The sequence below is a fragment of the Bidens hawaiensis genome, unplaced genomic scaffold (assembly GCF_021521415.1).
Source record: "Bidens hawaiensis isolate Kalapana, Puna unplaced genomic scaffold, B.hawaiensis_p1.1 tig00011311_1, whole genome shotgun sequence".
In the NCBI taxonomy this organism is placed as follows: domain Eukaryota; kingdom Viridiplantae; phylum Streptophyta; class Magnoliopsida; order Asterales; family Asteraceae; genus Bidens; species Bidens hawaiensis.
Window position 1 is genome coordinate 64,941 of NW_027491882.1, and position 13,373 is coordinate 78,313.

Here is a 13,373-nt window from a genome sequence, read left to right on the forward strand (position 1 = left end):
ACTTAAGTGTGCGCACGTTTCATTAGTTGAATTAGCTCTCTTACTTGCATTTCACATTTTCTATGTGATTTCTAAAACGTTTTATTTTAATTTGATAAGAACCACATATTATTAAATATTTTACCTAAGATTTATCAAAGAATTTTCATACAATATAGATGATTATATATGAAACTCTATTCCATCTGTTGATGCAAATTTGCAGCATCAATAATGTAGCTTACCCGGGCCGCAACAACTGTTGCACCAGCTTTTTACCGTTTTAATTTCAAACTTGAATTCTTGTCGAATTCTCATGAAAGACGCTTTATTTGTCGAATTCTTATGAAAGATGCTTTATTACTTTATATTTAACACGTCCTTTATTAGTTAAGATCTAGCTGCAAAATGAATGAGGTTAATAGCTCTGAAAATGGTGAGGTTGCATGCCAACAAATGCTCTTTTTTCCATCTTGTTGTGTTGGGAAGTATTTCACGGGGCAGGGTTAAGGTTTTGTATTCGCACCACCATCCCCATACCCTACATGATTCATGAACGGGCCGGTTTGACTTAAATGGGGAACTCTAACTAATGCCAACTCGTGAGCAACTCAAATGCCAAAGTCGAATGGTGAGGGGTGTAAATGAGCCAAACGACATGTAAGCCACTTGAGATCGACTCGCTAAAAGCTCGCATTAAGCCATGCTTAAACGAGTACGAGCATGAGCTCGAGCCTAAAAATAAACTTGTTTAATAGTCAATAGACAAGCACAAGCTTTCATTGAGCTCAGACTGGCTCACAATGCTAAATGAGCCTATTAATAAACGAGCCGACTCAAGCTTGAAAAACTACTCACCCGCTAAGCTCGAGTTTGCTCTGTTTAACTTAAACAAGCACAGCTCGAGCCTAGTCGATCGAGCTTGTGCTCGGCTTTTTTACACAATTAGTGATGATGTATATTAATAACCAGGATCCAATCAATCATTGACTAGACCAGGTTTCAGTACGCAAAACACAAATTGGAAAACTAACAAAAATATGCAGCTTTGTCATATTTCAATATTAATCTTGTTAGGAAACATATATTCTTGAAATACAATAAAAAAGAAAAAAAAAGATTACTAGAACTGAAGACCATGTTCTCGAGCCGAGTCAGCAAGCGCCTGAATCCGCCCATGATAGGGATAACCACCTCGATCAAAGGCCACGGCTGTGATCCCTTTCTCTATGCACGACTTTGCAATCGCTTCCCCAATTTTCTTAGCTACATCCTGGCACCAAAAACTCATTATTATACTTTATGCACACACCTATCACTAATATTGCTACTTTATATTCTCTGCCAACTTATGAAGTATTTAAAAAGCAACTTACAATTGTGGGACCAGAGGTGAAATCAAACTCCTCACAGAGAGGTTTCTGCATTGTTGAAGCTGATGCAAGAGTATGCATTTTAGTATCATCAATCACCTGGACATACAGATGCTTGTTGGACCGAAAGACACACAATCTTGGCCTTTCTGGTGTCCCCTCCACCTAAAATATATGAATCATCAAAACTTTATATACCAGTAATTTACAGAAGCTACTGCAGGATGAGTAATTAGGCTAAGACTTCAAAGTAAATTAGGATTGTTCAAAAAGTTTGCAACTCGCTTGAAAAAAAAAAACTCGAAAAGAGTTCAGCTAGAAAAAAGCTCGTATCTAAACGAGCCTAGCCCGAGCCCAAGCCAGGGTTGGCCCGGCTCAGTGGGACTTAACCCCAATTTTAATAAATATACATATACATCTATAATCTATAATACATATAAACGAAAGCTTTAAAGGCTCTCTGGTTGCTCCCTAAATTCTCTAAAGTCACCATATTGCCATAAATGGAGGCTTCTCATGCATTTGACCCGAATTAACGGGTATGAGTCTCACCAAACCCAGATAGCTCTTAAACGGGTTATAACATCTCATTAAATTAAAAATTAATCTTACCAAATATTTGATATGAAAATCCTATAAAATAGGGATATACTAAAAATTAATATTTGATTAAAAAAAATATATTATTTATAATTAACAAACAATTTTATAGTAAAAAAAAATAAGCGGGTCATGGGTCACCAAATCCAGATATCTTTTAAACGGGTTATAACATATCATTTATTTGTGAAACCTTTGTATCATCAAACCCAACCCAAGTATATTATTAACTTTCTTATAATAAAGAAAATTAAAATCCAAAAAATAAATATTAAAAAACGAAAAATGTAAAACAACCCCCGTAATACGGGGGATAAAACCTAGTATAATTATATTATACACACACGCACACATATCGTAAATTAGTATTTATAAAATAACATATAAAATCATAAACAAAATAACATTAGTTCTTATAAATTATTAAATGTTTAGATTACATCGAAACAGAAGGCAAGCGGGCAATAAGCTGCGCCGCTACCCCTTTTTGAATTGCAAAACAAATAAAATATAAAACATAATATGTCTCTTGATATTTATAAATAATAAATAAAAAAACAAAAATAATACATGCTTTTCTAACGGAGATAATACATATAATGTTATAAGTTCTTTTGTTTATTAATTTTGCATTAGATATATGTTAAAAACTATTATTATTATTATTATTATTATTTTGCCTTTTATATATCAATATTTGTCAAAACAAAAAAAAAATTAAATAACTACAAAAATATAAAGTTAACGAGCTGGCTGGACAAGCCACTAGCTGGAGCTCAATTTTTCAGCTCGAGCCAGTTCAGTAAATTAATGATGTATATATAAACTCCATTAAATTACCCCATCCCATAATTTAGTGCACAAAATTGATAACTGCATTTGAACAATACCAGAAATAGTTCAATTTGGGGAAAATAACTAAAATACTTCAATTGCTAGATACCGGATAATTAGTATAAATTAAACCGCATAAATTTGGGGAAAGTGTAATAAGAATGACCTTCTTACGAATACGAGCGTGGCGAGCTTTCCTGTTATCTTGACGAGTTCTGGCGGACGCTTGTACCACCAGAGAGGTTGTTCTCAACGGCGGTTGAATCAAGAGCTTCTGGTGGTGATGAAGGTTTGAGTACGAGCAAGTGCTCTGTAGAAATGACAGCGAAATTGATGACATTGCTGTGTGTTTTGTTCTTCGTTTGGCTTAATATCTCAAGATAACGTTTTATTGAGCAGATAGAAAGATGAAGTTGTCTTTTTCATTTTTACATAAAAGGTCTCTCTACTTTATTGTTTCGTAATAGATCGGTTAAATGGTTTTTGTATAAACGAATAAGGGGTGCAGACGAGTCTGACTTCGATTAGGCTCGAGCTCAAGCTCGGCTTGTGTCAACCTCTTTTTTTAAAGATCAAGCTTCGCTACGTTTGGCTGGTTTACTATCTATGTATTAATTTATATACGCTTGTAGTTATTTTTTACAATTTCTAATCATAATTTTTATATACAATATAATATATAAATATATAACTATTTTTATGATAAGTTTACATATAATATATATTATTATATAAATATATATATTTGATACAAGGATGAGATCAATACTGTACTCGTACCTATACCCGAAATACCCGTATCGAAAATCAGTAATTTAGGTACCCGTACCGAATTTTATGGTACGGGCATGGTACTCACTTTGGTACCACTTTGTTCTTTTTTTTAAAAAAAATATCCATTAAACATGGTATCGGTATCGGTAACGGTACAGTACCGACAATCAATAATCTATAATACCAAAAATGTAATGCCACAGCTAAAACATAATACCAAAACTAAAAATATGAAACAAATCAACATATTCCACACGAATAGAGTTATGAGTTTTCGAAATCCCAATACAATACATATTCCAAACGCGGACGGAGTACCTAAATACCCGAACCTGTACCCGAAAGTACCCGTACAAAAAATCAGTAAATCTGGGTACCCGTACCGAATAGACGGGTACAGATACAGATACGGTAATAAAAGGGTACGAGTACGGGTATACAAAAAAAAATCTCATCCCTAATTTGATATATTAAATAATAGTATTTGTATAAATAATAGGCTTGTTTATATTCCTGAGCTTAAACAAGCTTATTTTAAGGTTCGAGCCAGGCTCAAGCTCGTTGAAGCTCAGCTCGGTTCAAACTTTTAATGAATCGATCTCGAGTAGCTCAAACCGGCTCGCCCCCTAGGTTGTGTTGAAATTGTATGCTTATTCGTGTCTAATTTTATAAATAATAGGCTTGAATGGTTCGCAAGCCTAAACAAGCTTATTTTAAAGCTTGAGTTCATGCTGAAACTCGTTTAAGCTTGGTTCGACTATAGCTTTTAATGAGCGGATCTCAGATAGCTCATGAATCGGCTCAGCTTGTTTGCAACCCCCCTAGGTTGGAGGGTTGAATTGTATATTTATTCGTGTCTAGGTATCAATTCTAATGCATGCACACTTATAATCGTGTAACCTGAACATACACACAACACATGAAACTTCTTTATTTAAATGAGTGGTTATAAATATTTGAAAAGGTTGAAGTTAAAAATTTCATTGGGTGTGTGAGGTCATGATGAATTCTGTTGTGTAGATTGTGTTTTCTCTTCCCATCCCATGCATTCTCTTGCCATCAAATCTTTATCTGGTTCTGATAAAATTATTATCTCTTTGTCCTAATTGAATTGTGTTGCTAATCTGCTGTTTATCAATCTCTTGACCATTACATTGGTGCTTGCATTGTTCATCCGCTACGATACGATGGCTGATGGAACTCGCTCCAAAATCATTGATGAAAGCCTGAAATCCCTGCATGAGTCTCAACAACAGATGCAGGCTAATCAAGCGAGCCTTCGCTCAGACTTGGATTCTATATCAACTTCCCTGGAAGAACAAAAGAAGATGTTGAATATGTTGTTGGCTAACACGGGTCCTCGCACACCGTCATACAACGCTGAATCTTCTTCTGGTGGTAGCCGCCATAAACCTGCCCCAATTTATCTTGCTCGTTTTGCAGGCGAGCATCCGGAACGTTGGGTTGCACAAGCGAATCGTTACTTTGATTTTTACTCCATTCCTGAATCCGATCGACTCACAATAGCGTCGTTCTATTTTGACGGTGGTGCATGCGATTGGTATGATTGGATGCAGAGGAATTACAAACTTGCAGGGTGGACAAATTTTACGGAATCCCTAATCCAACGATTTATGGCTCGTGAATTGGAAGAACCGGAAGGCATCCTCGCTAAACTCCAACAAACATCGACGGTGGCAGAATACAGAGGTCGGTTCGAACAAGTGTCCAATCGCGCAATGATTTTGCCACCGGCTTTCCTTGTCCGATGCTTCATATCTGGACTTAGGGATGACATAAAGCAATCGGTACTTGTTCATCAGCCGACGGCCTTGGAGGATGCTATGCGATTGGCTCAGCTACATGAAAACAGAATCAACCTGGAAAAAGGCTATTTCATTAAGATCATCAAACAATACATCAGCTGTAAACTCAAATCTTGATATTTGAACAATACACGAATCCTGATATCAACTTTGAATTCAAGTTACACTAGATAGCATGTTTTAGAACTTGTGCTGATGCATGAAACTTCACTCTACAAACACCAATTTCAACACACATTTTCCAGCACCTGCAAACCAGATGCGTGAATGAAAGACACGGCGGTTAACTCTTAACTCAAGTAGCAGTACAAGTCTTCACAATTTTCACACCTGCAAACCAGCAAACCGCTACTGGCGCTACAATTTGAATACAATCAATCTTCAACTCCAGCCCGTTTGTCCATTTGATACAAACAAAATGCTATCAACAATTTGTGCGTTTATCGTTTGATTTATAAACTTTGGTCCTTGACAAACGGGTGCATCAATAGTTGAGCAGCGGTCGGTCTATCGTTTTGGTTAACTTGTAAACACTTGCGAATAAAATCCTGTGCCTCTAACGATAATGCTTCAGGAATAGGCGGGAGTTCACCCCTACCAATTCTGAACAAAGCTTGCATCTGTCAAACCAAAACATCATTCATGTTTTCATTACAACAACAATATGACCTAATGACTTATAAGTTACAGAGTTTTAAATATGAATAAAGAACACACCCCTTCCAAGTGAGAATATGGAATTTTGCTTGTTAACATCTCCAAAACCGTGCATCCGAGGCTCCATATATCAGCTGCAAGTCCATACCCGTTATTCTTTCCATTAACAACCTGACGACCCAATAATAAATTGTCAAGCGATAATGTCATCCAACATAATCCCTTCTGATAAATTATTAAACTGAGACATTAAAGAAACCTCTGGTGCCATCCAATACGGAGTTCCTTTGCAAGATTTAATATCATTCAATTTTGTCGCCTGCGATCATAAACAAAAATAATTAACCAGTTGAACAAATGAGGAAAAAAATGTGCCTCTGTTACCTTTGCCAGCCCAAAATCTGCAAGCTTCACCGATCCGCTTGCATCAACCAATATATTTGCACATTTAATATCTCTAGAGGATGAATATGAAATGCTCAAATGAGAATAAAGATCAAAACTGTAATATAATACATTTATGGTCATGTTTAAAGTACAACTGTTACCTATGAACCACGTTACGCTCATGAAGGTAATTTAAGCCGCCTAGAATCTGCCTAGTGTATGCAGTCACTTGGGAATCTCCAAGGTGATACTTATGATAAAGACTTGCTAGTGAACCTTTAGTTACAAGCTCAAGGAAAATGTATAGTTTGCCATCACCCTAAAACAACATTTCATAAACACGAAAAGTCAACACATATCATAGGTAAAGAAAATAAGCAAGAGGAAACTTGTTTTGCTCAAAAGATAAAGAAAAAGGTTGGACAAAGTCAAAATACATACTGTATCAGTGCCAAGATACCGAACTATGTTCTCGTGTTGGAATTGGCTTAATAAAGAAATCTCCTAAAACAATAAAGAAAAAACAAGAATCCGTTAGTATGCAGCGACAACTCGAACGAGAAAAACAGCCCATAAAACACCTGCTCAAGTTGAACAATGCTCTGCTTTCCTTGGAGTCCTTCCTCGTGCAGAGAAACCTCCTTAACAGCAAAGAACAACCCGTGTCTGTAAACAAACATCTATGTCATATGAAATAAACAATTCTCATATCAACAATTCTTGATCTCCTTGGCATGTTGTAGAACAGTGCAACATGAAAACAGGATTGATTCTTAGTTCACATATAATATAGCACCGCATTCACCTAACTATTTCAAGTTGAATCGAAAGAGATGGTCGACAAGTCACATCCTAAAAACAATCATATTGATATTGCTTCCTTACAATAGTATTAATGTGAATGACTTTCTTTTCTCTCTTAAAGTTAGAAGTTTGCTAGTCAAAAGATTCTTCAGGTAAGACACAAAAGGCCAACACTATAATATTATTTTCTATCTATACACCAAGAACAAATTCATATGCAGCTTCAAGGAAGTTTAATAGCAATTACACAAAACCTACAATCTCAACGAAAATTCAAATAACTTACTCGGTGTAGCCTTCATAAACCGTTCCATACGACCCCCTTCCAAGAAAATCCCCCTTCTGCCAGTTCGTAATACTACACTTCAACGGTCCATTAGGTGAAAGCGAAAAAAATTCAGTTGGCGCGTTTGAGGACAACTCATCCTCATCATCCTCGACATCCTCAACCGCGTCTTCATTTAAAGCCGCATCCGGTCCAGATAAAATCGTAACTTCTTCCACCATACTAGCAAATCCCCAATTCGAACCGATGCTATCATCCGCCACCACGGGTAAGATAACCGGTGGAGTCGCAAGCACCGGAGGCCGAACACCCTTAATCCCACTTTGACATGTCACATAACTCTTCCAACAACCTTCACTAACTCCACATAAGCTAACCTCATCATCAGTTTTCTCAACCTTAACCTCTTCTGATCTGACTGACCTCAAAACATTGTTTTTATTCGTAGGAGAGTAAGTTTTACGAGCTTTCCAATCGGCCGCTGGAATCGAAAAAGCTTCGGGTCCTGAAAGTCCTAAAGACCGGCAAATCAAGTCAAATTCTCCATCAATATTACCTTCAATTCTGAAACTGGTTTGATCAGAGATCAGAGAACTATCAAGTGAACGAGTTCGGTGTGATGATGATATAGAGGCGTCATATTCGATATTCTTGGCTGCGTTTTTCCGGTCAAGCTTCGCCACTGATCGCCTATGCCTGGAACTTGAAGACATGTTATAGTTAGTGTGGTTGCATGTATGTATGAAGATGAAGGTGAAGGTTTATGTGTGCAATGGAGGATGATTGTGTGTGGTCAGAAGAGACTGCTGGAAATGAGATGAGACGTCCATTTTGGGGTTGACTTGCGATGTCGTGTGAAAAATCTAAGTCAAGTTCAAGATTATAAAAGTTACCAAGTGGTGGCTAACTGCTTACCTTAAATATAAATCATCTAGACTAGATATGGTCAAATACGTGGCCACGTCACCATCCCTTCAATCTATATGTTTAAACACGATATCTATATCAATATACTTTATTTATGTTTCTAATAATAATAATAATAAAATTTATAAAACACATCAGTATTCAGTTATATTCTCGTTTGATGTTTAATCTGGACCTCATTTTTGTAAAAGTTTTTGTGGGGTATGTAATTCATGGTTAGCTAATTGCTATGTTCATGATTTGAGAACCGAGATGGATTTCGTGTTTGAATTATCCGAATAAGCTAAAACTTTGGATTTGTTATCCAACCGAGCTATGAACAATATTTTATCATAAGCAAAATAGGTTAGACTATGCTTTACTTGGTTTGACCATTGATTCGGTCCATCATTCACTTTCGGTGGTTCAAGAGTTCAGATGTTGGCTTGACATTTGGAATCGGCCATTTGAATATGGATTTATGCATACGTGTTATATTAATCTTCAATCTGTATTACTTTTGAAAAGTAATACAAACGATTATAAAAAACATAAAGACAATTCAAACGTCAAAACCAAACCATTTGGGCTGGTCTATCTGGCCCAACCAACTCATAAAGTTTGGTTTGTTGTTTTCAAAACCATATTTAATGTTTTATCTTAAAATTTTTATTAAAAAAACACCAAGCAAATCATAAACATTCTTTATTTGAAATCTAAGAAGATGAATTCAAAATCTACTTAAAGGTGATACGGTAATCGGTGGCATGGCAAGTGTTGAGAAGAGTTAATAACTAATGAGACGGGCATTTTGCTTATGTCGAATAAGCTAACGGTTTCCTAACTTTTTATCCATTCATGTGTAAAGTGCATGTTAGCATAGCCAAATCATAATCATCAATTACACGTTACCAAGTTACATGTTACCTACTTTCATTAGAAAAGAATATTAATAAAAGGTTACAAAGCATGTTACTATGCAAACTTGTTTATTTTGTTTTAAACAACTCATATGATAATAACAATTAGGCTTAGAAAAACAACAAAAACACACAAATTTCTGTGAAATTTGACAAAAACAAGCCCTCACGCCAAACACATCAATTACAAAACTAACACCGAACAAGAAAATAACTTCTCCCTCTCTCTCTCTCTCTCTCTCTCTCTCTCTCTCACACACACATACACACACAATACACACAGTAAGATACCACCGGCGGCAATTACAGCGACTTCCCGGTGTTGTTTACACGGCGGCAATCACACAGTGCACTCATACAATCTAATTCACACACTCTTGCCCAATTTCCATCATACAATTCAAACCAAGAAGATAATACAGACGACGAATTAGGGTTTTTTTTCAGGTGTAATTTTGATCCATCGGTTGAGGGTTGGAGTCAATTTTGGATATTTTTCGTAAATTTTACGAATTTACGACACCCTTTTCGTAATTATCCAGGGCCGTGTATCGGACGAACATAATTAGGGTTTCGATTTGTTTTGCCTAATTGGACGGTTTCAAGATTAGGGTTTGATGATTGTATGCAATGGGATATAGACGTTTTTAAGTTTAGGGTTTGATGCTAGTGCTTATTGAACTTATTTATAAGATGAGGTTCTGGTGAGTTTTTTATTGGAATTGAAATTTTGGTGGATATAATGATCTGTTATGGATTGTTTTAGCTGATGGTACTGGTGTTGTTGAAAAAAGTTTGAAACTTGATCGGAAAAAAGGCGCGTTTGTTGTTTGTTAATTTGTTTATATGATGTTCAATATTAGCTATGGAAAGAAGTGAGCCAACGTTTGTACCCGAATGGTTAAAGAGCACTCAATCATCCACATTGCACTCTGGTAATTCTGTTACTTGTATCCTAATTATTAGTATTATCTTAATTATTATTAATTTTGACAATGTTGTTTATGTAGATGAACAAGGTGTGTCAAGGACATCAAGAAATAAGTCGCTTGTTAACATAAGTGATAACGACTTAGGACGCCCCTCGGTTTCGGAAAAGACAACTTCTTCGTATTTTAGGCGAGCATCTAGTAGTAACGGGTCGCCTTACTTGAGGTCTTACGGTAGTTTTGATCGGTATTCGGATAAAGAAAAATCAGAAAGTAGGCATCGTTATTCAGATCCTTTTTTACCAAGTAGGCTTGAGAAAGACGGGTTAAGACGTTCGCACTCAAGCGTTTCCACTAAGCGTGGCGACTCATGGCCCAGAAAATCAGTACCTGAATCGATCACTGGTGGCAGTTTACGATCCGGTGGCGGCATTGGCGGCGTAAAGACCGCGTTCGAGCGGGATTTCCCGTCACTTGGAGCTGAAGAGAAACAAACGGATGGTGAGATAGGTAGAGTCCCGTCTCCTGGTTTGAGTGCTATTCAGAGCTTGCCGATCGGTAACACAGCGGTGATTGGTGGTGATGGGTGGACCTCTGCACTGGCGGAGGTGCCGGTTATAGTTGGGAGTAACGGAAACAATGCATCCGTTGTCCAACCGACAGCTACAAGCATGACAACTGGTAGGAACATGGCTGAAACTTTGGCCCAAGGTCCGCCTAGATCTCAGACTGCTCCTCAGGTAGCTGAAGAATATCTTCCATATGCATCATGTGGTGTTATGTACTGTGTACTTATGTTTATTGATGTTCATGCAGTTGTCTGTTGGAACTCAAAGGCTTGAAGAGCTTGCTGTTAAGCAATCGAGGCAGTTGATTCCCGTGACTCCTTCCATGCCCAAGGCTTTGGTAAGGTTTTTTTCTAAACCTCTTGTTGTTTCTTACTTAAGTCATAACATAGAACTGGTTTATATATCTGGGCTACTAGTAATTTAGCACCTAATTTAGTAATTCAGGTATGGGTGACATAAATTGTTACTCAGATGGTTTTACTTTTGACTTTGAATGTTTCTTTTAGCACAGCCTGTTACATCATTTGAAGTGCTAAACTTAATAATAATTCTTGTTCAGAGGTTGCATTTGAGATGAAAATTTACCGTCTGAATGTCTGATAAATGCATATGCCGGTGAACTGTCTTTTATAAACTTCTCTTTCCATTTTGTAAGCTGCAATATTTTTACTTGAAAGAAATTCTTTTAAGATGAATATATACCTTTTGTAAATTACATACGCTGGTGAACGGGCATTTATAACTTGCAATATTTTTATTTGAATGCTTATATGTGTTTACTTGTTGTGGACTTGTGTTACCTGTGCTTCTACCCATGCAAACATGTATGTATAATGTATCTATTCATTTAAATGTGTAACTAAAAAGTCATATTAATGCCAATTAAAGGAATTCTAGTATTGGTTAAACTAATATTTATAAATATTTACGTTCGTCACCAAATTCATAATCATATTTCTGCAGAACAAATGCTTATTCATATTTTCTCACTTTTTTTTCATATTTTCTCACCTTTTTTAGGCATTAAACTCTTCTGATAAAGCAAAGCCAAAGGTGGCTCAAGTACAGCTGGTCAACTCCCCTCGATCTGTCTCTACTAAGTTTGACTCTCCAAAGACACCTACTGTGGGAAAACTTCACGTGCTTAAACCTTCACGCGAAAGGAATGGCGTCACTCCAGTTGCAAAGGACACCTTGAGCCCCACAGCCGGTGCCAAATTACCAAATAGTCCTCTTGCTGTACCCTCTGCTGTGGGACCAGTTCTGCTAAGAAACAACAATTCACCCATTGAGCGCAAGCCTGGTGCAGTGACACTGGAGAAGAGACCCTCGTCTCATGCTCAAAGCCGAAATGACTTTTTTAACTCTATGAGGAAGAAATCTATGACACCTATTACTACCGCTGATGGTACTGGTTCATCTATTGCTGCTTGTGAAACTGTAACCAAGGGTGGGGTCCAGCAATCTGATAGTGAGAATAAAGATGATATGGTTTGCACCGGTGATGGTGATGTGGCGATTGGGACTTCTAATCATAACGGGAAGAATGATGCGATTGTTTTATCTGAGGAAGAAGAAGCTAGACTTCTGCGGGAAATGGGTTGGGAAGAAACTGCTGAAGAGGAAGAAGGCCTTACAGAAGAGGAGATAAATTCTTTTTACAGAGATGCAAGTAAGGTAAATTAATTATTTTTAAAACTTACTTTTGGAGTAAATTAAGGTTTTCGCTATTTAGTTAGTTATATAACAAGTTTCAAAAGTCGTCCTTAACCTAAGGAAGTTACAGAAATCATTATTTATGTTTACATGTATTAGCTTACGCCGTTTTCTCCAATGGACACTAATTTTGCCTGTTAAGCGCATGGAAAAAAATATTTAAATAGTTAAATATAACTCACTCTCCTTTCCTGGAGTATGTGACTTCCAGGTAAGTCTGGCTGGCAAAACGGGCGACTCGGTTTGGCTAACGCTTTTGGGTCAAAACAAGTAGCTTTAGAAAGCATCAATTAGGTTCAGGTCAAAACGGGCTGTTTTAGGAAAAGAAGAAGTTTTCACCGACTATACTTGATCTTGAATTCTGAAACAGGTTTGTTATTTTTGTGTGTGCAGTATCTAAATTTGCAGGCGGCCTCCAAGATCTTCAAAGGAACACAACCAAAGCTACTGATACCGTCGTCTGACTCTAAGCTGGAATCTTGAATTTGCTGGAAAAAAGGGTGTTTTGGGGTTATCTTTTTTATTGTTTGATCAAATATTATGAGGGTGGAACGTGGAAGTAGTAGTGAGACAGAGGAAGTGATTTGGAAGTTTCGAAATCCTTGCAGTCAGTGAGAGGGGGTTATGATGAGTGAATAGGAATAATAAGTACATATTGGTCTCTAATAGCTTGCTGTAAACCGTGTTTACCGCTCTCACTTGACGTTTTAAGATTTTTCTGACTCTTTAAGGTTGAAGTTTAAGAAAAGAAAAGTGAATGGGAAATTTGCTTTGTCTTTTGTTTTTCTTTAGGTCTCAGTTAAAACAAAATAG

At 36.9% G+C, this 13,373-nt stretch overlaps 3 protein-coding genes across 5 annotated transcripts; 1 reads left to right on the top strand and 2 right to left on the bottom strand.

Annotated features, from left to right (window-relative positions):
- Positions 1 to 1,087: 1,087 nt before the first annotated feature.
- LOC143537716 (large ribosomal subunit protein uL18c-like) lies at positions 1,088 to 3,150 on the bottom strand. The gene is made up of 3 exons (XM_077031423.1): positions 2,953 to 3,150; positions 1,356 to 1,517; positions 1,088 to 1,252 (listed from the first exon to the last, which is right to left on the bottom strand). Exons 1-3 carry the CDS (start codon positions 3,124 to 3,126, stop codon positions 1,103 to 1,105), a joined length of 486 nt encoding a protein of 161 aa, XP_076887538.1. The 5' UTR covers positions 3,127 to 3,150; the 3' UTR covers positions 1,088 to 1,102.
- A 1,702-nt stretch (positions 3,151 to 4,852) lies between these two features.
- LOC143537727 (mitogen-activated protein kinase kinase kinase 1-like) lies at positions 4,853 to 8,298 on the bottom strand. Of its 2 annotated transcripts, XR_013136114.1 has the most exons (9): positions 7,521 to 8,298; positions 7,012 to 7,096; positions 6,872 to 6,934; positions 6,592 to 6,749; positions 6,428 to 6,500; positions 6,303 to 6,362; positions 6,104 to 6,214; positions 5,518 to 6,006; positions 4,853 to 5,440 (listed from the first exon to the last, which is right to left on the bottom strand). XR_013136114.1 is itself a non-coding variant. In XM_077031432.1 (8 exons), exons 1-8 carry the CDS (start codon positions 8,231 to 8,233, stop codon positions 5,839 to 5,841), a joined length of 1,431 nt encoding a protein of 476 aa, XP_076887547.1. In that variant the 5' UTR covers positions 8,234 to 8,298; the 3' UTR covers positions 4,853 to 5,838. The 2 variants fall into 2 exon arrangements, 1 of the variants encoding a protein (XP_076887547.1); XM_077031432.1 differs by having other exon boundaries at positions 4,853 to 6,006.
- Positions 8,299 to 9,991: 1,693 nt separating this feature from the next.
- On the top strand, positions 9,992 to 13,065 carry LOC143537717 (uncharacterized). Of its 2 annotated transcripts, none has more exons than XM_077031424.1 (5): positions 9,992 to 10,281; positions 10,357 to 11,015; positions 11,092 to 11,181; positions 11,865 to 12,521; positions 12,954 to 13,065. In XM_077031424.1, exons 1-5 carry the CDS (start codon positions 10,212 to 10,214, stop codon positions 13,041 to 13,043), a joined length of 1,566 nt encoding a protein of 521 aa, XP_076887539.1. In that variant the 5' UTR covers positions 9,992 to 10,211; the 3' UTR covers positions 13,044 to 13,065. The 2 variants fall into 2 exon arrangements, with proteins under 2 accessions (XP_076887539.1, XP_076887540.1); XM_077031425.1 differs by having other exon boundaries at positions 10,366 to 11,015.
- Positions 13,066 to 13,373: the final 308 nt, after the last annotated feature.

Bases quoted from the DNA above. Each gene is read 5' to 3' on its own strand.
- LOC143537727 (XM_077031432.1), bottom strand. From the start codon at position 8,233: ATGTCTTCAAGTTCCAGGCATAGGCGATCAGTGGCGAAGCTTGACCGG. The intron at 6,215-6,302 runs GTTTCTTTAATG...TTGGGTCGTCAG, and splicing joins CGTATTGGATGGCACCAGAG to GTTGTTAATGGAAAGAATAA. The intron at 6,007-6,103 runs GTGTGTTCTTTA...TTGGTTTGACAG, and splicing joins CATATTCTCACTTGGAAGGG to ATGCAAGCTTTGTTCAGAAT.
- LOC143537716 (XM_077031423.1), bottom strand. From the start codon at position 3,126: ATGTCATCAATTTCGCTGTCATTTCTACAGAGCACTTGCTCGTACTCA. The intron at 1,518-2,952 runs GTCATTCTTATT...CATATATTTTAG, and splicing joins ACGCTCGTATTCGTAAGAAG to GTGGAGGGGACACCAGAAAG. The intron at 1,253-1,355 runs GTAAGTTGCTTT...TTTTGGTGCCAG, and splicing joins TCACCTCTGGTCCCACAATT to GATGTAGCTAAGAAAATTGG.
- LOC143537717 (XM_077031424.1), top strand. From the start codon at position 10,212: ATGGAAAGAAGTGAGCCAACGTTTGTACCCGAATGGTTAAAGAGCACT. The intron at 11,016-11,091 runs GTAGCTGAAGAA...ATGTTCATGCAG, and splicing joins GATCTCAGACTGCTCCTCAG to TTGTCTGTTGGAACTCAAAG. The intron at 12,522-12,953 runs GTAAATTAATTA...TTGTGTGTGCAG, and splicing joins TTTACAGAGATGCAAGTAAG to TATCTAAATTTGCAGGCGGC.